The following is a 24016-nucleotide window of genomic DNA, read 5'->3' as shown; positions in this document are numbered from 1 at the left end:
CGATGTCGTAGCGCTGCAGGAAATCTGCTGGACAGGACAGAAAGTGTGGAAAAGCGGGCATCGAGCGGCTACCTTCTACCAAAGCTGTGGCACCACCAACGAGCTGGGAACCGGCTTCATAGTGCTGGGAAAGATGCGCCAACGCGTGATTGGGTGGCAGCCTGAAGATTGGGTGGCAAGCTGAGGATAAAAGGCCGTTTCTTATACTATAGCATCATCAACGTGCACTGCCCACACGAAGGGAGATCCGACGACGAGAAAGAAGCGTTCTATGCGCAGCTGGAGCAGACATACGATGGATGCCCACTGCGCGACGTCAAAATCGTCATCGGTGACATGAACGCTCAGGTAGGAAGGGAGGAAATGTATAGACCGGTCATCGGACCGGATAGTCTGCATACCGTATCAAACGACAACGGCCAACGATGCATAAACTTTGCAGCCTCCCGCGGAATGGTAGTCCGAAGCACTTTCTTCCCCCGCAAGAATATCCACAAGGCCACATGGAAATCACCTAATCAAGTAACGGAAAACCAAATCGACCACGTTCTAATCGACGGTAAGTTCTTCTCCGACATCACGAACGTACGCACTTACCGCAGTGCGAATATTGAATCCGACCACTACCTCGTCGCAGTATGTCTGCGCTCAAAACTCTCGACGGTGTTCAACACGCGTCGGAGTCGCCCGCCGCGGCTTAACATTGGGCGGCTACAAGACGGTAGACTAGCCCAAGACTACGCGCAGCAGCTGGAAGTGGCACTCCCAACGGAAGAGCAGCTAGGCGCAGCATCTCTTGAAGATGGCTGGAGAGATATTCGATCCGCCATTAGAAGCACCGCAACCGCTGCACTAGGCACGGTGGCTCCGGATCAGAGAAACGACTGGTATGACGGCGAATGTGAACAGTTAGTTGAGAAGAAGAATGCAGCATGGGCGAGATTGCTGCAACACCGCACGAGGGCGAACGAGGCACGATACAAACGGGCGCGGAACAGACAAAACTCGATTTTCCGGAGGAAAAAGCGCCAGCAGGAAGATCGAGACCGTGAAGAGACGGAGGAACTGTACCGCGCTAATAACGCACGAAAGTTCTATGAGAAGTTGAACCGTTCACGTAAGGGCCACGTGCCACAGCCCGATATGTGTAAGGACATAAACGGGAACCTTCTTACGAACGAGCGTGAGGTGATCCAAAGGTGGCGGCAGCACTACGAAGAGCACCTGAATGGCGATATGGCAGACAACAGTGGCGGTATGGTAATGAACCTAGGAGCACGCGCGCAGGACATGCGACTTCCGGCTCCGAATCTCCAGGAAATCCAGGAAGAGATCGGCCGGCTGAAAACAACAAAACCCCTGGGGTTGACCAACTACCAGGAGAGCTGTTTAAACACGGTGGTGAAGCACTGGCTAGAGCGCTGCACTGGGTGATTACCAAGGTTTGGGAGGATGAGGTTTTGCCGCAGGAGTGGATGGAAGGTGTCGTGTGTCCCATCTACAAAAAGGGCGATAAGCTGGATTGTAGCAACTACCGCGCAATCACATTGCTGAACGCCGCCTACAAGGTACTCTCCCAAATTTTATGCCGTCGACTAACACCAATTGCAAGAGAGTTCGTGGGGCAGTACCAGGCGGGATTTATGAGTGAATGCTCTACCACAGACCAGGTGTTCGCCATACGTCAGGTATTGCAGAAATGCCGCGAATACAACGTGCCCACACATCATCTATTTATCGACTTCAAAGCCGCATATGATACAATCGATCGGGACCAGCTATGGCAGCTAATGCACGAAAACGGATTTCCGGATAAACTGATACGGTTGATCAAGGCGACGATGGATCGGGTGATGTGCGTAGTTCGAGTTTCAGGGGCATTCTCGAGTCCCTTCGAAACCCGTAGAGGGTTACGGCAAGGTGATGGTCTTTCGTGTCTGCTATTCAACATCGCTTTGGAGGGAGTAATACGAAGGGCAGGGATTGACACGAGTGGTACGATTTTCACGAAGTCCGTCCAGTTATTTGGTTTCGCCGAAGACATTGATATCATGGCACGTAACTTTGAGAGGATGGAGGAAGCCTACATCAGACTGAAATGCGAAGCTAAACGGATTGGACTAGTCATCAACACGTCGAAGACGAAGTACATGTTAGGAAGAGGCTCAAGAGAGGTCAATATGAGCCACCCACCACGAGTTTCTATCGGTGGTGACGAAATCGAGGTGGTTGAAGAATTGGTGTATTTGGGCTCACTGGTGACCGCCGATAACGATACCAGCAGAGAAATTCGGAGACGCATAGTGGCTGGAAATCGTACGTACTTTGGACTCCGTAAGACGCTCCGATCGAATAGAGTTCGCCGCCGTACCAAACTGACTATCTACAAAACGCTTATAAGACCGGTAGTTCTCTACGGACACGAGACCTGGACGATGCTCGTGGAGGACCAACGCGCACTTGGAGTTTTCGAAAGGAAAGTGCTGCGTACCATCTATGGTGGGGTGCAGATGGCGGACGGTACGTGGAGGAGGCGAATGAACCACGAGTTGCATCAGCTGTTGGGAGAACCATCCATCGTTCACACCGCGAAAATCGGAAGACTGTGGTGGGCCGGGCACGTAGCCAGAATGTCGGACAGTAATCCGGTGAAAATGGTTCTCGACAACGATCCGACGGGAACAAGAAGGCGAGGTGCACAGCGGGCAAGGTGGATCGATCAGGTGGAGGACGACTTGTGGACCCTCCGCAGACTGCGTGGTTGGCGAAGTGCAGCCATGGACCGAGCTGAATGGAGAAGTCTTTTATGTGCATCACAGGCCACTCCGGCCTTAGTCTGAATGAATAATAAATTATACCACGCAAATCGTATGACTGCGTATGACTGTATGACCGAAAATTATGACTATTCATGATCATTCATCAGACTGAAACTGCACTCTTAGTTGAATCCTCACATTTTTGGCAAAGCCACCCATATATGTATCTGACTAATAAGACATCGTCATGAGTAGCAGAGTGACTAGACAAATATTTTACATTATGACTAGGAGTGTACTGATAGTTTAATGCCGAGGTAGCATGTGCGTGCAGTACGCAAAATCCTCAACTTCCTCTTCCCATCGCTCAATATGTAGCAATACATCGCCAACCGGCCGGCCGATCTCTTCCTGGATTTCCTGGAGATTCGGAGCCGGAAGTCGCATGTCCTGCGCGCGTGCTCCTAGGTTCATTACCATACCGCCACTGTTGTCTGCCATATCGCCATTCAGGTGCTCTTCGTAGTGCTGCCGCCACCTTTGGATCACCTCACGCTCGTTCGTAAGAAGGTTCCCGTTTATGTCCTTACACATATCGGGCTGTGGCACGTGGCCCTTACGTGAACGGTTCAACTTCTCATAGAACTTTCGTGCGTTATTAGCGCGGTACAGTTCCTCCGTCTCTTCACGGTCTCGATCTTCCTGCTGGCGCTTTTTCCTCCGGAAAATCGAGTTTTGTCTGTTCCGCGCCCGTTTGTATCGTGCCTCGTTCGCCCTCGTGCGGTGTTGCAGCAATCTCGCCCATGCTGCATTCTTCTTCTCAACTAACTGTTCATAAATTTCAGGTACGTAGCCAGAACGTCGAACAACAACGCGGTGAAAATGTATCACGATAGTGATTCAACACGTGCGAAGATGCTCAATGGTTGGCGATGTATTGCTACATATTGAGCGATGGGAAGAGGAAGTTGAGGATTTTGCGTACTGCACGCACATGCTACCTCGGCATTAAACTATCAGTACACTCCTAGTCATAATGTAAAATATTTGTCTAGTCACTCTGCTACTCATGACGATGTCTTATTAGTCAGATACATATATGGGTGGCTTTGCCAAAAATGTGAGGATTCAACTAAGAGTGCAGTTTCAGTCTGATGAATGATCATAAATAGTCATAATTTTCGGATTATAATATAAAACGCAATACGACTCTTGATTAAATTTCTTTAAAAATTAATGATATTTATTATCAGTAGCTTACTCGCTAATATTTGGTTTCAATTTTAACATATTACTAGCATGTCTCATTTGAATGGATTTTGCTTAATACAGGTTCAATATTATGATGTTGATTTAGCATTTTAGTATATGACTACCTAAAGCTACCGTAAACTCGCATATGTACATTTGATTAGCATTCTTGATCATCTTAAACGTATTAAATTCTTGAACTGACCTTAACTAACCTGTCTCAGTCTAAAACTAATAAAGACGGAACGGTTTCTTAATAATTAACTTCAGTTTGTGACATCTCCACATCACAACTGAAGTTTAACGAATCAACAACCCTGGTCACCGTTTTTTATGATCTATATTTTTTAAACAGATCATAACCATTGAATGGTAGAGGAGTATGAGCACCTTAGCCCTGGCCACTAATTCGAGTCAATAAATTAATTAACACTAATTTCTCCCTCGCTTGTTGATTAGCTTCAGCGTTGCCTATGTTGGATCGAAACTGTGATGATCATAACTCGTCGTCGTCTCTTGCGCTTCTATGTTTCATAACCTATGTTAACAAGTTTGTCATTTACAAGTTCGAAATGGGTGAGCTGAGCACTGCCGAGCGAGCGGTAGGTAGGCCTACCTAATGCGGAAAAGGTTAGGGTAAGCCGGTAATCAAGACGCGAGAAGGCACACCAGAGCAGTGGGCCAAGAACAACGAGCGACGGCTCCCATGGAGATGTGTTTCATGAGTTTTGAAATTCGTACCTAGGAACAAGGCGCGGTTTTATCGTAACCGAAGTAGGCTGATATTTGAGAAATATTTGTTCATGAAGCATAGAGCGCTCGGGACCAAGAAGGCCAGGAAACTGGTGATGCTGCTGGGTATGATGCTGACGCCGGATGATTGCATCGAGGGGCATTTGTTCGAGTTGTAGTAATCTTCGCAGTACATCTGTGGAAAGAGTAGAAGGTGGAAAATGTCAACTGTTAGTGCTGTTTTGATTGATAGCAATTGATTGTAACCATTTTGTTTATCTATTTTTATTGTGTAATTCAATTGTCCGTATTCGTTATTAAACATAGGTACGATATAGACACATCGACGGTTCCTTGCAAAATAGGCACAACTCAAAATCTGCAAATTAACAGAAACGACGTTTTGAATTTTTGACTCAAAAAATTAAACTTTCTTTTTGATTCTTTCTGCATGTGTTGATACAAAATAGATAAGTTTTGTGTGTTTCAGCGAGAAAAATTACAAAAAAAATCGTCAGGTTCATAGATTTATATGAATTTTTCGAAAAATTGTCAAATTGTGAAATACTTTCTGGCTTTAGATAATAACATCGGTCGCAAAATAGGGGGGGTTATTAATAGAAGTCATTTTTCGAAAAAAAAATCAGCTTATTTTTGCATGGAAAATCTCATAAATTTCGACAGAACTGCGTCTTTAATAATTATTTTACAATAAAATTGATTTGTATATTGGGTATTTTTAAAAACTTTTGATACTTCATAATCAAATTATATTTAAACAATATTTTTTCATTCGAAAAGCATACACCTTGAGAAAAAATATGACGAGAAAATATTTGTGAAGGTTATTATTTAAAAGTTGATGTTCTATTGCTTCTGTTTGCAATAACAATCGTATAATGATTATCGAAGTTATCCAGTGTTCACCAGTTTATTTGCAATAATTGCAACCCTAATGAGGCATTACATTATGAGGAAACTTACATTTATCAGATTCGACGACATTTTGTCCAGAAATCCGCGCGTGAATTTCGCCGTTTCCCAGCCGCATGTCTTCTTGGCGACACTTTCCGAACAGTCCAGATATTCTATGAACGAACAGCACACTGTCCGCACATCCGCCTCGGCATCCCGCCCAGCCGTGGTATGGTGATTGGGTTGTAGTTGCTGCTGCTGCTGCTGCTGGTGATGCCTTTCGTGGCGGGCCTGGTGATGTTGTTGCTGCTGGGTGATAACCGAAACCGTATTGTGGTATTTCCGGCCGCAAACTTCGTAGTCCGGTCGCACACGCTGCAGGCAGGGAGCGTGCGTTAAAAATTCGCTCTGATACGGTCCTTCCCGGCAGAGGTCTCGAACGAATTGATGGGTGCCATTATAGAGTTTATTGAAACGATTCCGCTGCTCCAGAGTCATGCACCGCCGCGTGTAGCTTCGGATGCAGTGTAGGCCCCTAGTTAAATCGCTGCAATGGAAAAGTGCCAACAAAGGAAATATTTAATAGACGCACGTAGAGGAAGGCAGCTGCAGAAGTCGCTTTGCAAAAGGACACCAGAAAGTCCTGGAAAATAAATTGTAGCATTAAAAACTATCCCACAATGTGCGGATGGTGAGTTAAACCCGGCACCAACGGTCAAAGGCGACAAAAAAAGTGTCACCGGAGACAAGGCGATGTCACGTTTGGAAGATTTATGGAGCTCTGTACATTAAGTAGGAGTAAGTTGTCGCTTCGATGCCATGTCGGATGTGGTTGAGGATTAAACTACTTTGGTTTGGTCATAATTTGAACAAGCAATTAGGTGTTTATGTTGCGGCATAACTGCTGAGACGTAAAAGTGAGAACAATAAACGTTTCTGCAATAATGCGGATAATTGCACATCAACCGAAGAGAATTAAACATTAATTGTGTACAAAAAGTTACGATTTTATTGCCCAATTTAATCCGTTTTATTATGACTTTTGTTTTTTAATAATTATTTCTTTTTTCTAAGAGGAACATTTACAATATTGTGAGTTGTGAGTTCTCCAGCGCATAAATTATTTGATTCATGAAATGGTCGGGGTTCAGCCAAACCGCGGCTTTTTGACTGACTTGTAATATTTTGTTCCCAACAGGAAAACGGAAAGTGTTCCATGTCAATTCATGCGTACATTTGTAGTAGAATATCCTCAGTTATGGCCTTGAGTGAAGTCCGATGTAATTTGTGATCAAGAAAATCTGTTACACGAAAACTTTGTCAAAAACATTTAAAACGTTTCCTTGGCGTTCGGTGCGATTTGGCAGAACCCCGGCCAAATAAACATTGAATAGAACTGCTTTCGACTACGCGGCTGTGCTAATATTCTGGCTATAACTTGTGTGGTCATTTTCAATACAAAACAATGGGCAGCACCTTGCTGCAATAAATCGGTTAAGGATAAATGCCGGAAAATGAGTGAGTTTTTGAAACGCATTTTGTATATTAAAATTGTATTTTTGCCATTACTGCAACGTGCAACCGCGAGGCAGCTCACTCAAGTCTGTTAGACCTCTTAATGATTATTATTATTTATTCAGACTAAGGCCGAAGTGGCCTGTGCGGTATATAAGAGTCTTCTCCATTCGGCTCGGTCCATGGCTACACGTCGCCAACCACGCAGTCTACGGAGGGTCCGCAAGTCATCTTCCACCTGATCGATCCACCTTGCCCGCTGCGCACCTCGCCTTCTTGTGCCCGTCGGATCGTTGTCGAGAACCATTTTCACCGGGTTACTGTCCGACATTCTGGCTACGTGCCCGGCCCATCGCAGTCGTCCGATTTTCGCGGTGTGAACGATGGATGGTTCTCCCAACAGCTGATGCAATTCGTGGTTCATTCGCCTCCTCCACGTACCGTCCGCCATCTGCACCCCACCATAGATGGTACGCAGCACTTTCCTTTCGAAAACTCCAAGTGCGCGTTGGTCCTCCACGAGCATCGTCCAGGTCTCGTGTCCGTAGAGGATTACCGGTCTAATGAGCTGTTTGTAGATTGTCAGTTTGGTACGGCGGCGAACTCTATTAGATCGGAGCGTCTTGCGGAGTCCAAAGTACGTACGATTTCCAGCCACTATGCGTATCCGAATTTCTCTGCTGGTGTCATTTTCGGCAGTCACCAGTGAGCCCAAGTACACAAATTCTTCTACCACCTCGATTTCGTCACCACCGATGCAAACTCGCGGTGGGTGGCTCACATTGTCTTCTCTTGTACCTCTTCCTATCATGTACTTTGTCTTCGACGTGTTGATGACTAGTCCGATCCGCTTAGCTTCCCTCTTCAGTCTGATGTAGGCTTCCTCCATCTTCTCAAAGTTACGTGCCATAATATCTATGTCGTCGGCGAAGCCAAATAGCTGGACGGACTTATTGAAAATTGTACCACTCGTGTTAATCCCTGCTCTTCGTATTACCTATTCCAAAGCGATGTTGAATAGCAGACACGAAAGAGCATCACCTTGCCGTAACCCTCTGCGGGTTTCGAAGGGACTCGAGAATGCCCCTGAAACTCGAACTACGCACATCACCCGATCCATCGTCGCTTTGATCAACCGTGTCAGTTTATCCGGAAAACCGTGTTCGTGCATTAGCTGCCATAGCTGGTCCCGATCGATTGTATCATATGCGGCTTTGAAGTCGATGAATAGATGATGTGTGGGCACGTTGTATTCGCGGCATTTCTGTAGTACTTGGCGAATGGCGAACACCTGGTCCGTGGAGGAGCGTTCGCCCATAAAACCCGCCTGGTACTGCCCCACGAACTCCCTTGCAGTTGGTGCTAGTCGACGGCATAAAATTTGGGAGAGTACCTTGTAGGCGGCGTTCAGCAATGTGATTGCGCGGTAGTTGTTACAATCCAACTTATCGCCCTTTTTGTAGATGGGGCACGTAACACCTTCCATCCACTCCTGCGGCAAAACTTCCTCCTCCCAAATCTTGGTAATGACCCAGTGCAGCGCTCTAGCCAGTGCCTCACCACCGTGTTTAAATAGCTCTCGTGGTAGTTGGTCAACCCCAGGGGCTTTGTTGTTCTTCAGCCGGCCAATCTCCTCCTGGATTTCCTGAAGATCCGGAGCTGGTAAAATTATGTCCTGCGCGCGTTCTCCCAGGTCCATCACCATACCGCCATCTTCGTCTGCCACATCGCCATTCAGGTGTTCTTCGTAGTGCTGCCGCCACCTTTGGATCACCTCACGCTCGTTCGTAAGAGGGTTCCCGTTTATGTCCTTGCACATATCAGGCTGTGGCACGTGGCCCTTACGTGAACGGTTTAACTTCTCATAGAACTTTCGTGTGTTATTAGCGCGGTACAGTTGCTCCGTCTCTTCACGGTCTCGATCTTCCTGCTGGCGCTTTTTCCTCCGGAAAATCGAATTTTGTCTGTTCCGCGCCTGTTTATATCGTTCCTCGTTCGCCCTCGTGCGGTGTTGCAGCAATCTCGCCCATGCTGCATTCTTCTCTTCCACTAACTGCTCACATTCGCCGTCATACCAGTCGTTTCTCTGATCCGGGGGCACCGTGCCAAGACCTCTTAATGAACCGAATTTGATTCGATAACCGTTTGGGTCATGAGCATGTGGTAATTGGATACAGAAGTGGGGTAAGGAACTATGGTCGTCTAGATAAGGTTGAATATGAATACCTGATTCGACCTAATCAATGCCCTTCGGGATTAGGGTTTGTAGGTTCACGACAACAGGTAGGTGAACGTTTCCGCTACCTGTTGATGGTGTTGGTTTGCGTGGGAGAGCTATCAGATTCGTCAAATCGTCGTTTGAATCTTTGTTTACAAAAGCAGATAAGTCGTTTTGAAAATTTAGTCTTGATTTAATGTCTTAACGGTAACACTTGTGAGTAAACAAGTTAAGGCTCTGTGTCGCAAGAAAAGTTAATTTTTTAAATGCATTTTACACATAAAAAATGTTTCCTCGGGCCTCTTATAAAAAGCATGTTTTTGTAAAAAAATATATTGACAAAAACTTCCGAGCCCAGAGTTCGATCAGCCCAATTTTCTAAGGGAAACTAATCGGACAGAATTCCCCGCCGAATACAATTTGTTGCGAACAAATCGGTTGATGGAAACTGATTGAAAAGTTGGCGAGACTTTCCACGCCTTTTTTGCGTAATAAATGTATTTTGACCATAGCTTCTGATCCCATCAGCCCAGTTTTCAATAAAAAGCAATGGTACGGGATTCTCCGTCGAATGCTACTTTTTGCGAGCCAGTCGGTTTAAGGATAAGTGCCAAAAAGTGAGCTAGATTTTTTCACTCGTCTTGTCCAAAGAAAATGTATTTTGGCTATAGCTTTTGAGCCCATTGGCCAATTCTCAATAGGTAATAATGGGACAGGATTCCCCACCGAATTCAACTTGTTGCGAGCAAATCGGTTAAAGATAAATGCTTTAAAATGAGCTAAACTTTTTGAGAACTCTTGCGCACATACACACACAGACATCACCTCAACTCGTCGAGCTGAGTCGATTGGTATATAACACTATGGGTCTCTGGGCCTCCTATAAAAAGTTTGTTTTTGGAGCGAACGTATAGCCTTTACGTATACTGAGTATACGAGAAAGGCAAAAACAATTATGTCTCACGCCCCCTCGGATTTTTTGCCCAAAAATTATATTTGAGGGCGTAAAATTTTTATGTATGTTTTTTAGAATATTCAAAACATTCTTCAACAAATCAAAAAGTTCTTTTCAGTTTAACATTTATTTTTTATTATCTCCCCTGACATTTCGGAGATCAGTAGGACATGATTTTTAATAAATATTATTGATTATTGAGAAGGGAGGAGTATGAAATCAGATGTCGCACTTCGTATTCATCAATTCTTATAGTACAAAGCGAAAAATGCGAAGTTAAAAACAATAAATGAGATCTCACTTCTTATAATTCTCATTAGTTTCCACTTTATACAAATATAAAAAAGTGAGCTGTCCCATTCCTCGTTTCTCATTTCTCACTCCTCATATCTTTTTTCTCATTTCTCGTTTCTCATTTCGCACTTTTCACAGTGATAAGTGACAAGTGATGAGTGAAAAGTATGAAGTGCGATCTCACTTCTCACTTCTCATATCTCGCTTCTAATTTCTCTCGAGGAGAATTGGCCCATGTGCTTGCCAAGTGCAACGGGAACTCAGCTGGACCGGATAAGTTAGGGTATCCCATGATAAAACGGCTTCCTCCGGCCGCGAAAGGCCTTTTTCTCAAGCTCGTCAACGATCTTTAGGAAAGACCGCACGTTCCCGGACGAGTGGAGGAAAAGATTTGTTTCACCCATTCCGAGTTCCATCCAAGTTCAGACCAATCTCCCTGGCCTCGTGCGCGTCCAAAACCGTCGAGAGGATGGTCAACCGGCGGCGACTCAGGGAGAAATTAGAAGCCGACGGAAGGTTTGATCATCGTCAACACGCCTTTCGCCCAGGCTATGGCACCAGCACATACCTTGTGCCACTCGATATCGCCAAGGGTTTTTGCCGGACCGGACCCCTTTGGTCCTGAGAAAACTCCAAGGCTGGGGTATCAGAGGCAACATGCTTGCTTTCGTTAAAAACTTCCTCACCCGACGAGCTTTTCAAGTGCTCATTGGCGGCAGAGAATCAGACGAGTACCCTGAAGAAACTGGCGTTCCCGAAGGGTCGGTCCTAGCGGTGATGCTTTTTCTCATCTCTATTAACGGGGTTTTCAGCGTTCTATAAGCGAACGTATGCCGACTACATTTTATTGCTCGTAATCGGCAGAACGCTTGGAAGAAACAGGATTAAAACTCAGGCGGCTGTAAGGGCCATCTATCGCTGGGCTTCATCCGTCGGTTTTGTTATAAACGCCAGTAAGTGTGTTCGGAGACACGTTTGCAGTGGCCGACATCAGTTGACAGGCCACTCCATGGCACGGATGCCATCCCCAACCAGAAGATCGTCCGGGTACTTGGTGTCGACATTGTCCGGAAACTGACCTTTCTACCGCACTTCCGGGTGGTGAAAGTAGCTTGCAAGTGCCGCATTAGTCTCATGAAAACCCTTGCGAAAAAACACCATACCAATAATAGAAGCACCAGACTAAAAGTTAGACAAGCTATCATCGACAGCCGCTTGCTTTACGACCTTGCACAAACGTGTCCTGTCTACCGAAACCTCATCCACACTCTCTCGCCTGTTTTCAACAGCTACGTCCGGCTGTCTTCTGGTCTGCTTCCGTCCACACGCGTTGAAACAGCCTGCGTTGATGCCGGGATTCTCCCTTTCGAAAACATCGACCGTTAACAATAACCGCACCATATCGCCACCCGACGACCATATCGCCAAGCCGCCGCTGTTTTTGTCGCGGCCACCCATTCAGCGGACAAAGCAATCGTGGTCTTCATGGACTTCGCTAGTGTAATGTCCACCCTTCAAAGCGAGAGTGCAGTACCGGCCAATGCGGCATTATGGGAAATACCGAAGCCGATGCCCTGGTTAGTGTCGGAAACGAGTGATTACCCTACATCTGCTCCAACCTTCTGGCCGACGTTGAGAAATAGACGAAGGGTGTCGGCACTGGTCTCGGACTTGGAACAATAACAGAGGGCTCTTTTTTTAGGAAAATCAAAGGATCCATCGGATCCTGGAGTGACCCTGTGTCTCAAAAAGAACAGCAAGTTATATTGGGGCTGCGGACCGGCCATACTGTGAGCTCTGCAAAACCGAAAACAGTGTGTTTATCTGCAGATGTCCCAAATACGACCATCCCCGAAATCTATATGGGACTCCAGGACTCGGGGACGAACATTCTTTTAATTTTAAAGGGTTCGAACAAAATTTTTCTTCTTTGAAAATTGCTCATTCTTTGACTTTGATTGATGAGATGAGTGCATTACTACTGCTTGAAGTTTAATGCATTTCACAAATTCTTTTGGAATACACCCAACTTGTTATCTTCATCGACCTTTTGTCCCTTTCGACCTTTTTGTTCCTTTCAATCTTTTGTCCTTTCGACCTTCTGTCCATGTCGACGTTTTGTCTTTTCGACCTTTTGTCCTTTCGACTTTTTGTCATTTCGATCTTTTGTCTTTCGATCTTTTGTTCTTTCGACCTTTTGTCTTTCGACCTTTTGTCATAGATTACTTTTCGAACGGTCCTTCCGCTGATATAAGTCCCACCTCCCCAGTGACCGCCCCCTGTCCTTCACCTGGGGGGGCTTCTGCCTAACTATCATGTTTCTAATCTATTACAAGACAAGTCATGCTGCCACATTTTCGAACATTTTTTTTATCTTCCTTTCAATAAGGATTTCGAATAAAACCTTTCTTCGAGCAACTGAGGCTCCTTCCGTTTTCGGAACCGGAACTCGAATATCGCCCCATTTTATCCGGCGATCTGGTCCTTTCAAAATGAATGAAATTTAAAAGGATTCTATGTATGCAGTAATAATTCGATTGGGAACCCCATTTCTTATTGCCATCCTCAACCCAAAACCTTCTTCCTTAACAAGGCAGTGAACGCCACTGAAAAACAGCGCATTATTTTCATGTAAGACAGTCGGATTTATCGTGGGAACATGGCATCAACAACACCAATAGATTAGCTGAGCTGGGACAATGGAACAGTCCACTGGAGGATAGAACACGGGTTTCCTCCATTATCTAGAAGGAACCACCCATACCTCAATCAAAACCCGTTGTTATTTGTTGACAAATTTTATTAATGCTTGTGTTATCATGCACAATTTTCAATCCTTAACTTTAAATTAATCTTAAAATGTTTTACATTAAGTATAAGTTAACTGGCGATGCCCCTGGTTGGCATGCTGGGGTGGCTCCTCTGGCCCACCTTTCTTAAGCCTATCTTCGTAAACACTAAAACAGAAGAGACCTTCAGTTGGCCCGCGAAGGAAACTCATTTAGTTCCCTTCCTTCCTTAGTGTTTAATTTAATTTATTATTAAAAAACACGTTAATAAGGCCGTTACAAATAATTAATTAACATTCTATCCTACTGGTCTCCGAAAGGTGCAAGGGGTGGGGGGGGGATTTGTTAGATAATGTTTTGAAAATCCTCAAAATTATCCGAATCCGGCAAAAAGCGAGGGGGGAGACAGAATTGTATTTAAATGTTTGTATCAGCCTGAAGAAGAAAAAAAAAGAATCTCATCACTGCCTTTCTTTTTCTTTTTAATTTATAAAATTTGTATATTAATTGCGAGGTTTTAGGCCACATTAGCATTTACCACTCCGGCCTTTGGCGGAAAATATTAACAACCGAGTGATCAATAACATCGTTTCTATTTCACCCTTGCTTCAGAAGTTTCTATAATTTCACTTTGTATGCGTTTCTTTTTACAAAAAAAGCTAATTTTGTTTGGAAATTTGATTTCGGTTATGGAACATTTCCTATTTTCCCTGTTCAATTCCATTCATATTGTTTCGTTTACATTAAAATTTTCCTTTTCAGACACGAAACGTTTTTTTATTTTTCTTTAAATAAATTTTTATAATATTTTTGAAAGTATTTATTGTCACACTTGATTTAATTTTTGATAGTTTTGAATCCAAATTGCATTTGCGACATTGAGAGTTGTTCTTTTTTTTCAGGATAATAGAAAACTCTGATAAGTCAATTAAAAATCTGGTTTCTTTCATCGAAGTTTTATATCTAGTAATTGCTTGAATTCGGTTATCTTGATTGAAAATGAAAAAAAGAATTTTATTCAGTCACAGCTACTTACGGGCAAATTTTATCCAGCTCCTCTTTTTTGGTCGCTATCGACAAATCCGTTGACGACTGCAGTACCTGGAAGGGCCGGGCGCATGTGGCCAGTTCCTCCTGACCGCAGTTTTCTGCTCTTATCTTGGCAAGATTCACTGGAACGGAAATGAAAGAAACAAGACGGGCCCTTATTATTATGTACCGTGACGATCGATATGAAAATAGGGAAATAAATGCGATAATCATCTTAATTATGACGGTCATCAAGGGTGGTGGAAAGTGTAGCTGCTAAAATACGCAATTAAAATCACGTATTTTTTCTGTTTCCTTCTTCGGTGATTAATTCGCTGTTCCTCAGTTGCAAAAGTAGATTTTCTTGTAGTTAAGGAAATGTTGTTGAAAAGACTGATAAAAACGCACAGATAAAAAAGCACTTCATGTTCTTCATAACATTACGATCCAATAGGAAGACGACTTGTTCAATGGTGTTCTTTTGAGCATGTTTGTATCTTTTATATTGCGGTTAAACATTTCTAAAAATTTGACAAAATACAGGCAGTATTAATTGACTCGTTCATTATATTAAAGTGGATATAGATTTTATGGGTGTTTATCGGTATCGATTAGAATTCCTTCATATTTAAATATGAAAATCATATGTACGTAAATATATATAAATCATCGATGACGTTCCTCAATTCTTATCGTACTAGATGATGGAATGATTAAGGAAGAATTATTCTGGACGTTTCCATTTTCAACAACGACGGTGGTGTTGATCTCCAAGAGGCGAACTCTGAACACCTCCTTGTTCCGAACGCCATAGAGACCGTCGTCGTCATCCAACTGCCATTGCCCTCTCGGATGAGCGTCAATGTAGGTGCTATCAGTCAGTCAGTGGTGGGCAGTGAAACAAGAAAAAAAGAAGCGATGGGCGTACGCGGATAATAATCAGTGTCGACTTGCTCGCCAAGCAGCCAGAGGGACGAATGAAAACCATGACTAGGACAAACAAGTTTTCCCTACAGACTTTAGTGACGACGACAACAACGGAGTGTGGTGGCGGTGCAGCACCGGATCGGTTTTTTTTGTTGCCGAATGACATTCGATGTTGCAAGTAACTTTTCTTCTAGCTTTTTGTGAAGTGTCAGGAGGGTTGGGAGAGGCTGATCGGAAAACTGGGAGGTTAAACCGGGAACCATCTCGGGGGCTTTATTGAATCTGAAATTTGTGTCTTATTGCAATGTTGTGGTGGTGGAATGGAAGCTTCGGCATTGGAACTGTGATTCGGATATAATTATTTTCCAACAGCGATGATTTATGACGATAAAAATGTCTCAAGGGGGGAAAACGATGGGAAAAGGTAGGATGGGAGAAGGCACTTGTATATTTTTTTCCTCTAGAAACTTCGGCGTCGACTTTACACTTGAGGAAACAATTAGTGTGAAAAATTTCGTCTGTGAAAGCAATGGAGGAAATATTTTTAAAAAAATGCAGCTTTCTACCTATAGGTGAATATTTTCAGAAAGTTTTAGATCAATTTCGAATAAAACTAAAATGCCCAATGAAGTATTTTTCTCCTAATCAACGCGATGTGTAACGAATAATTATTTACAAAGAACTAGCAAGATTTTTTTTACAGTTTATTTTCGGTATTTTTTATCGTTTTACCCACTAAAATCAATGAAACTTATTCTTTTTCTGATTTTTATTGGCATCACATCCCCCACTGGGACATTGCCGCCTTTCAGCTTATTAACTGGGAGGTTTCTAAGCCGCGTTACTATTTTTGCATTCGTATATCATGAGGATAACAAGATGATATACTTTTATGCCAAGGAAAGTCGAGCAAATTTCCTACCTATACATTTCCTAGACAGGATCAGGAATCTAACCCAGCCACCTTCAGCATGGTCTTGCTTTGTGGCCATTAGAGTGATTTAAATTTTGACTTTTTCGCTCCCCTGTGCATAAACGATTGTTTTTGCTATTTTAATAGTCCTCCCAAATTTTTTACTGATTTGGATGTAATTTGGTTGTGCACGAGCCGTTTTGAAGGTTATATGAAAATTACTATGAGAATTGCCACTTATGTAAAGGATCGTTTCGTGAAGCAGCCCAGAATCTATTTCAATATATTTAACGCATCGCCATCATAGAATAGATCCTAAACTGAAAGTCAGTTGTTGTTGCGAAGCAATCTGACTTTTGAGAGCAAAATTATAAAGAAAACAGAAATGTTAATTATTGATATTGATGTTATTCTTTTACGTGTTAAATTGAATTTCCCATAATTCAGTATTTCCCTAATTACTTTTGTTGCCAGCATCAAATCGTTTAGCAACAACGATGATTTTTTCCCTTTGTAAATTTCCTATGTTGCTAACGAATTCATATATTTTTAGAGCTTAATGGACAATGATGGGGGACGGTTTTCATAAAAGTTACTGTTTTCATAGTAATTTTCATATAAACATCAAACTGCTTGTGCTCAGTCAAATTACATCCAAATTAGCTAAAAATTTGGGCCGTTTATTAAAATGGCAAATGCCATCGTTTAAGCATAGGGGAGCAAAAAAGTCAAAATTTGAATCACTCTAGTGGCCATACCTTTTACCGCACGGCTGAGGAAGGCCCTTTTAATATCTATGCAACACGTTCCTTAGAATCCTAAATAATTTGAACAAAATTCAGATGATTATCGATATACCTACTCTAAATATAAATAAATTTAAAAAAATTTAATGTAGAGGACAAACAAGTTTAGTTTTATGCACTGTGGGTCTAGATGAAAATACTTCATCATAAACCTGGTGAAATAAAATTAGCATAACCGATTTGCACAACTTCGTAGATAATACAAGACAATGCAGTATTTTGCTTGAAAGTAGCATCACGTCCTTCCTTTCCCTCAGCTAACTATTAGAGACTAATCACGACCACTAAGATGGAAGACACGCATGCTCCAGTCGTCACAATAGTGAATGTGAAAAGTCGCACTTTTCGATTAATGACAATTGAAAAGTAAGAAATAAGAAATGTAAAATATGAAGTGAGATATTTCACTTCTTTCTCCTCATTTCTCACTTTTTTTGTAAAAATTGAGAAATGAAGAATGAAAAGTGAGAATTGCGAAATAGAGAAATGAGAAATGAGAAATTGTTCGGCCGAACGACATTTCTGATCATTTAACTGCCCATGATCGCATATTTGTAACACTCGCATTTTTGTTCATTTAGTAAAAAGCCTGTGAATCGTTCAGAAAGCTCAATTTACTGCATCTAACCTCACAACAGTAAAATAGGCTTTACTATCTTGCTTATCTGTGATAAATTGAAAATGATTGACTTTGTGGGGAGGATTGACAAACGGTTTAGAAAATCAACCAAAATGCAAATGTTACATTTATGCGATCATGGGCAGTTAATCCATTCAACAAACGACATTATCGGTCGTGTGATCCGTTCGGCTAAATAACATTTTTGACCATATGACCTCTTCGGCCAAACGACATTTTTTGCTCTATGTCAATTGACTCAATCTTTCAAATGATCTATTCGGAAACTTTTTCAGCCAATTGGCCTGTTATGCCAAACTATCGTGTCGGCCAATCGGCAGTTTTCGGCCCTATGATTCATTCAGTCAAATAACATTTTCGGTCAATTGAACCTTTCTGCCAAAAATACAATTCGGCTAAACAACTTTCTCAGCCACATGACCGATTCGGTTGAAGGACTGTTTTCGGCCGCATGTCCATTTCAACCAAATTACAATTTCGGTCTAAAGGCCCTTTACGCCAAGCAATCATTTCGGTCATACGATATTTTCGGCCAATAGTCCAGTTCAGTCGAACGACATTTTCGTGATTTTCAGTCAAATGACGCTCGGTCGATGGGTTTCGACGTAATGATTTTTTTTTGCCAAATGGCTCTTCCCCGTTCAAAAATTATATTTCAACGAGATTTTTTTCTGGATTTCAACGGGAAATTCTTCGGAGTGCCCTCGAAAAATCCATCGTAGTGATTCCTCCAAGAGTTCGGGGTTGAACTGCGAAGTGCGCCATCCTAGATCGGTTTTGCCGATCCGCTTTGTGGTTGTGACGGGAATATATCGGACCATAAAACGAATTTGGTGATGATCGCTGGAGGTATGCCCCTCATGAACCTTCCATTCTGGTTCCACCGTCCATCGATGCATGAATCACCGCTCGGTCTCCTGAACGTTGGCACTTGGCCTTCGTTCAGCAGAACTACGTTCAATACCGCTAGCGCCTCTAGCAGGGTATGACCTCTAGCTGCCCACGCATTGAAGTCGCCTGCTACAACTAATGGTTTTAAGCCAGTTAATTTCGCTGCAAGAATGTCCACTACCCTAGTAAACTGGACTATACTCTACCTGGGAGAACAGTAACAGCTACAAAGATAAACACCGTTTACCTTTGCTATGACGAAACCATCATCATCAGGTGATGATAATATCTCTTGGATGAGGTATCGCCCGCAAGTCCAGATGGCCACCATCTGAGACTTATCCGTAATCCAACTGCCGTTTCCAGCAGGGATGCGGTATGGATCGGACAGAAGGCTACATCAGCTTTACACTCGGTAACCGACTGTTGTAGCGGCATTTGAGCCTCCTCGCAGTGGTTTAGGTTTAGCTGTGTTGCCTGTATGTCTGGATCCTTCTAGAGGCCGGACAGGCCTGGTCACTGGTAAGGTGTCTGTTGTCTGTACCCGGGCACCTTGGTGCAGCCTGACATGTGCGAGCTGCAGCATAGCTTGCTGCACCTACGGCATTGCTTACTGCGATCAGGTCCTTTACAGACAGTTGCCAAGATACCTGAAGCAGGCCTGAAGCGTTTGGCTTATGCTTAGCGGACATACCGATCAAGCCACTTTCAGTTTAGCCCTACCCGACTAGAAGAGCATAACAGAAACTGAACTCAATATTAACATATTGTGATATTTATAACTTATTTTGATACAATTTTGTTCTTAGTAGCTTTTATCTTTCAAATGTTGTAACAGGATTTTATCATAATATGATTTGAAAAGTGCTTAACACCGAATTGCCCAACAGTAGGCAATTAAAATAGATGTAGCAAAGTCTTCCAGCCATATAGATATCACAACGTTGATATAATTTGCAAAGGTTGCCTTATTTGTAATGTTGTTAGTTCCGTGTTCTTCAAAAATATTCTTGTTCAGACAAAAACAAAAGTTTCGTATTGTTGATCACAATCTGCAACTACACAGATACAATATATTTTGTACCTGATTCTGTTATAAATTTCTAACAAAATATGTTATTTTCATGTTGAAATTGTAACAATATTTGATAGTTTTTGTTTCAGTAGAATGATTTTTGATAGAAATTTAGATATTTTAACAACATCCTGCACCACGTTTCTAACTAATTTTGTTTTAAAAATTTAGTATAACATAATAACATAGGTTGATACAATTTTGATATGACCTTCTAGTCGGGTATCCATTACCTTCTTGATCTCATCCTGAGGTATTTGGAATGAGGCAACCTGCATTCCCGGATCCCTGGATCTCGACATTGCGCTGATCTCTCAGTGCATCGACCAGGTCTCTGGCCTCGATTACTTCATCCAGGCTCTTGCACTGGATGTTCGAGACTGGGCATAAGGCTTTTACTTGAACCCCATCACCCAGGACCTCCTCCTCAGTCAACTTTTTGTACTCAGAACTCTTTTCCGCGTTCTTCGGATGCAGTTGACATCCCCTCATAGGCCAGAGAGTTTATCGTTAACTTTCATGGGCTTTCATGGGCGACTCCTCCTCGCCTTTTTGGGGTTCACGACCTCCCTCCAGGGCAGGTCTTCCTCCTGGCGAGCTGCAGTGGTCCTCGCTGGTAGAGGCACTGTTTTCTCCGTCTTGGGAGGGCCGGCCTTCCACTTGACCTTCTCCCGTCTTTCCCGCTTAGGAGCTGCTGACTTCTAGGTAGCTACTTTCAGGTTCGCCTCCTGCGTAACCTTACTGAGCTTCGGAGTCGCCCCTGTCACGGCCATCCTCCTGCGGAGTTCCTCGGTCTGGCTCTCCGTTTTCCTTCGGCCACTCCATCCTGCGTTGCTTTGGTATTTTTAGATGATTTGCTCATTGCTGTTGGGTCCCCCTTGCGGCTGCTGTCGAATCCTGCTGGTGTAGTCGCCTTCACGATCCCATGGTTATCTATACATACCTTGCGGCATACAGGGAGGCCATGCGAAGGTTGACACTTTCGTGTCAGATCAGTGCTAGTCAGGAAGTAGCATCTGAGCCTACTCCCACTCAGCTGGCAACTGAGTGGCAAGATTGTACCGCGTGCTACAAGGCCCGACACGGTTTTATGGAACGGAGGACAGCCTGACCATCAGTCCATTCGCCGTTTCAGGTCGGTGCCACTCGGCCTTACTAATGTGCAGTTTGTCTTATCTGTAGGCAAGCGGGAGCCTCTTAAAACACCTAATCATATTGAAGGTTCACTGCGATGTGACTCGTGACACATTTCCAGATTGCTTTGATTGCTAATGATGTGGCTGTCAGTTGTGATTGCATTAGGCATACTTCGATGGTTTAGATGCAATTGAATATTTGCTTTACATAATAAACAACAAGTGCAATTTCAATGCCACACATTTCCCCTCTTCTCAGGTATTTTTGTAGAAAAAAAAGGTATTGTGGTAATTACAATTGGTTTTCCATGAACATAAATACTTAAAAAATAAACACTTCGTAGTTCTAACTACATTTGATACCATACTATACTCGCTCAACTATAATGAGACGAAGTTGAATTCAACTTGTCAAAATATCACCCTCATGACTTAACACACATATCAATCATGATGTGTTTTGGGTACCCGGCGGGACTTTTTGCTATATTTCAAAAAAGATTATGTTCTTACTTCTTATCAATTAGTTGCTGAATCTCAATTCTGAGATCTCCAAATGCAGTCCTTACACTGTCTAGATATCGCAAATATGTGAAATATATGTCAAACAACAGTTTTTTTGCATCTCGTTCTCAACTCTACCTGTTTGTTTTAATTTTCTTCAAAACTGTTCCCTTCCTAAGGTTTGCAATAGGCACATTGATTTATTACGCTTTTGTTAGGGAATCCATGCAGATGACCACTCGCGCTCATACAAACATTAATGAGCTTTCCTCATGTGAGCACCACTCGCTCTCTTTACGAAAATACAAATTAATAACACAGTTGTACTGATCTATTTTGCATGCGAGCACCATTCGCGCTCTTTACGAACATTAGCAACACTAAGTTGCACTGAGCACTTTATGCGAGCACCACTCGCGCTCATACAAAAATTGACAAACTAAGTCGTACTGAGCTTTTTTCATGCAAGCACCACTCGCGCTCTTTACGAACATTAGCAACACTAAGTTGCACTGGGCTCTTTATGCGAGCACCACTCGCGCCCATACAAAAATTGACAAACTAAGCCGTACTGAGCTTTTTCATGCGAGCACCACTCGCGCTCTTTACGAACATCTGCAACACTAAGTTGCACTGAGCACTTTGCGCTCATACAAAAATTGACAAACTAAGTCGTACTGAGCTTTTTCATGCGAGCACCACTCGAGCTCTTTACGAACATTAGCAACACTAAGTTGCACTGGGCTCTTTATGCGAGCACCACTCGCGCCCATACAAAAATTGACAAACTAAGTCGTACCACTGAGCTTTTTTCATGCGAGCACCACTCGCGCTCTTTACGAACATTAGCAACACTAAGTTGCACTGAGCACTTTATGCGAGCACCAGTCGCGCTCATACAAAAATTGACAAATTAAGTCGTACTGAGCTTTTTCATGCGAGCACCACTCGCGCTCTTTACGAACATTAGCAACACTAAGTTCACTGAGCACTTTATGCGAGCACCGTTCGCACTCATATAAAAATTGACATAACTAAGTCGAACAGAGCTTTTTCATGCAAGCACCACTCGCGCTCTTTACGAACATTAGCAACACTAAGTTGCACTGGGCTCTTTATGCGAGCACCACTCGCGCCCATACAAAAATTGACAAACTAAGTCGTACCACTGAGCTTTTTTCATGCGAGCACCACTCGCGCTCTTTACGAACATTAGCAACACTAAGTTGCACTGAGCACTTTATGCGAGCACCACTCGCGCTCATACAAAAATTGACAAACTAAGTCGTACTGAGCTTTTTCATGCGAGCACCACTCGCGCTCTTTACGAACATTAGCAACACTAAGTTGCACTGAGCACTTTAGGGTCTGTTCATAAATTACGTAACGCTTCTGGGGGGAGGGGGAGGTCCAACTTGTGTTATACTTTGTTACACTAAAAGGTGGGGGAGGAGGTGGGTACTACCAAATGTTACGCATAACGCAAATAAAAATGTATTTGAATGTCTTTTTTTTAATGAATCGCCTGCTTTGAGCGTGCTTACAGCGGCACACTAGGAGTTAACTTTTGGAAATCAGTATGGCGAAAGGCATCTAATGTTTAATATCTCGAAAATAAGCAACTTAATCGAAAAAATATTTGGTAGGTGTAGTAGCGGACACCGTCCTACATATCTGGTACCAAATAAATTTTCGTGAAAAGTTCCTGCTGTTGAGAAAACCTCCGTTAGATGTCTTTCGCCATACAAATTTCTGGCGGTTAACTCATGCTGGCTATTTTGCGCATATACAATAGCGCCTGGATGTGACAGCGGCGGGTAGAAAATCAGCCACTGCCAATAATTCATTGCTGTTTATCGTTATCGAACATTAGTCATTATCGAAATCAAGCATGCTGATATGCGTAAAAATATCAAACGAATATTGTATTTCTCGACACCACAGTTCCGCAAAACTATGTAAATGTTGATGATCGCCAATTCTATTTTCGTTTACATTCTTGATATCCTTGATTTTTGATCATATGCCGTCCCTATTCTAACAGTGTTCAAAAAATACCAAAACCCAAATGCTTCAGGGAAGAAAAAAAATTGCCTTTAAAATTTTCACAGTTACGCGTTACATGGGGGAGGGAGGGATACCGAAAATGTTACTTTTTGTTACGAGGGGGAGGGAGGGGGTCAAAAACTCGGATTTTTGCGTTACGTAATTTGTGAACAGACCCTATGCGAGTACCACTCGCGCTCATACAAAAATTGACAAACTAAGTCGTACTGAGCTTTTTTTATGCAAGCACCACTCGATTCGTATTGAACACTTAGCAGCATGTTTGAATTGAATCTACATATAAAAATATATTAATTACTCGACGCATTTCAATAATACTCGTATCGAAATTCGTATCCAGCAGAAATAGTTAATCTGCTAATTCGCACCAAGCGTCTAAGAAAAATCACCCAGTTTTGTGCACAAAATAATGTGTAGCAGTTCTAATTATTACCAAACCGTATCAAACGTTTCTCAACTCAGTAACCAAAGATATTCGCAAAAAAATATATACTTTTTTTTCAAGTCTGTGATCTGTGTTCTGCAGTACAGTGAAAAACTGCATATGTGTTCTGCAGTACAGTGAAAAACTGCATATAGCCTGCATTAAGTGCTTGGGCC

At 42.9% G+C, this 24016-nt stretch overlaps 1 protein-coding gene across 1 annotated transcript in view; it reads right to left on the bottom strand.

Annotated features, from left to right (window-relative positions):
- Window positions 1-3969: 3969 nt before the first annotated feature.
- LOC134219953 (uncharacterized) overlaps window positions 3970-24016 on the bottom strand; it is a 144101-nt gene continuing 124054 nt past the window's right edge. The window contains exons 2-4 of the mRNA XM_062698859.1: window positions 14465-14600; window positions 5727-6204; window positions 3970-4938 (exon numbers count right to left, since the gene is read on the bottom strand). Of these exons, the coding sequence (XP_062554843.1) occupies window positions 4771-4938; window positions 5727-6204; window positions 14465-14600 (782 nt within the window). The 3' untranslated portion in view covers window positions 3970-4770. The remainder of the gene's footprint in view (window positions 4939-5726; window positions 6205-14464; window positions 14601-24016) is intronic.

This window comes from Armigeres subalbatus, chromosome 3, assembly GCF_024139115.2.
Source record: "Armigeres subalbatus isolate Guangzhou_Male chromosome 3, GZ_Asu_2, whole genome shotgun sequence".
In the NCBI taxonomy this organism is placed as follows: Eukaryota; Metazoa; Arthropoda; class Insecta; order Diptera; family Culicidae; genus Armigeres; species Armigeres subalbatus.
Note: the sequence above shows the minus strand (reverse complement) of the source record. Positions and strands in the feature narration are given on the sequence as shown.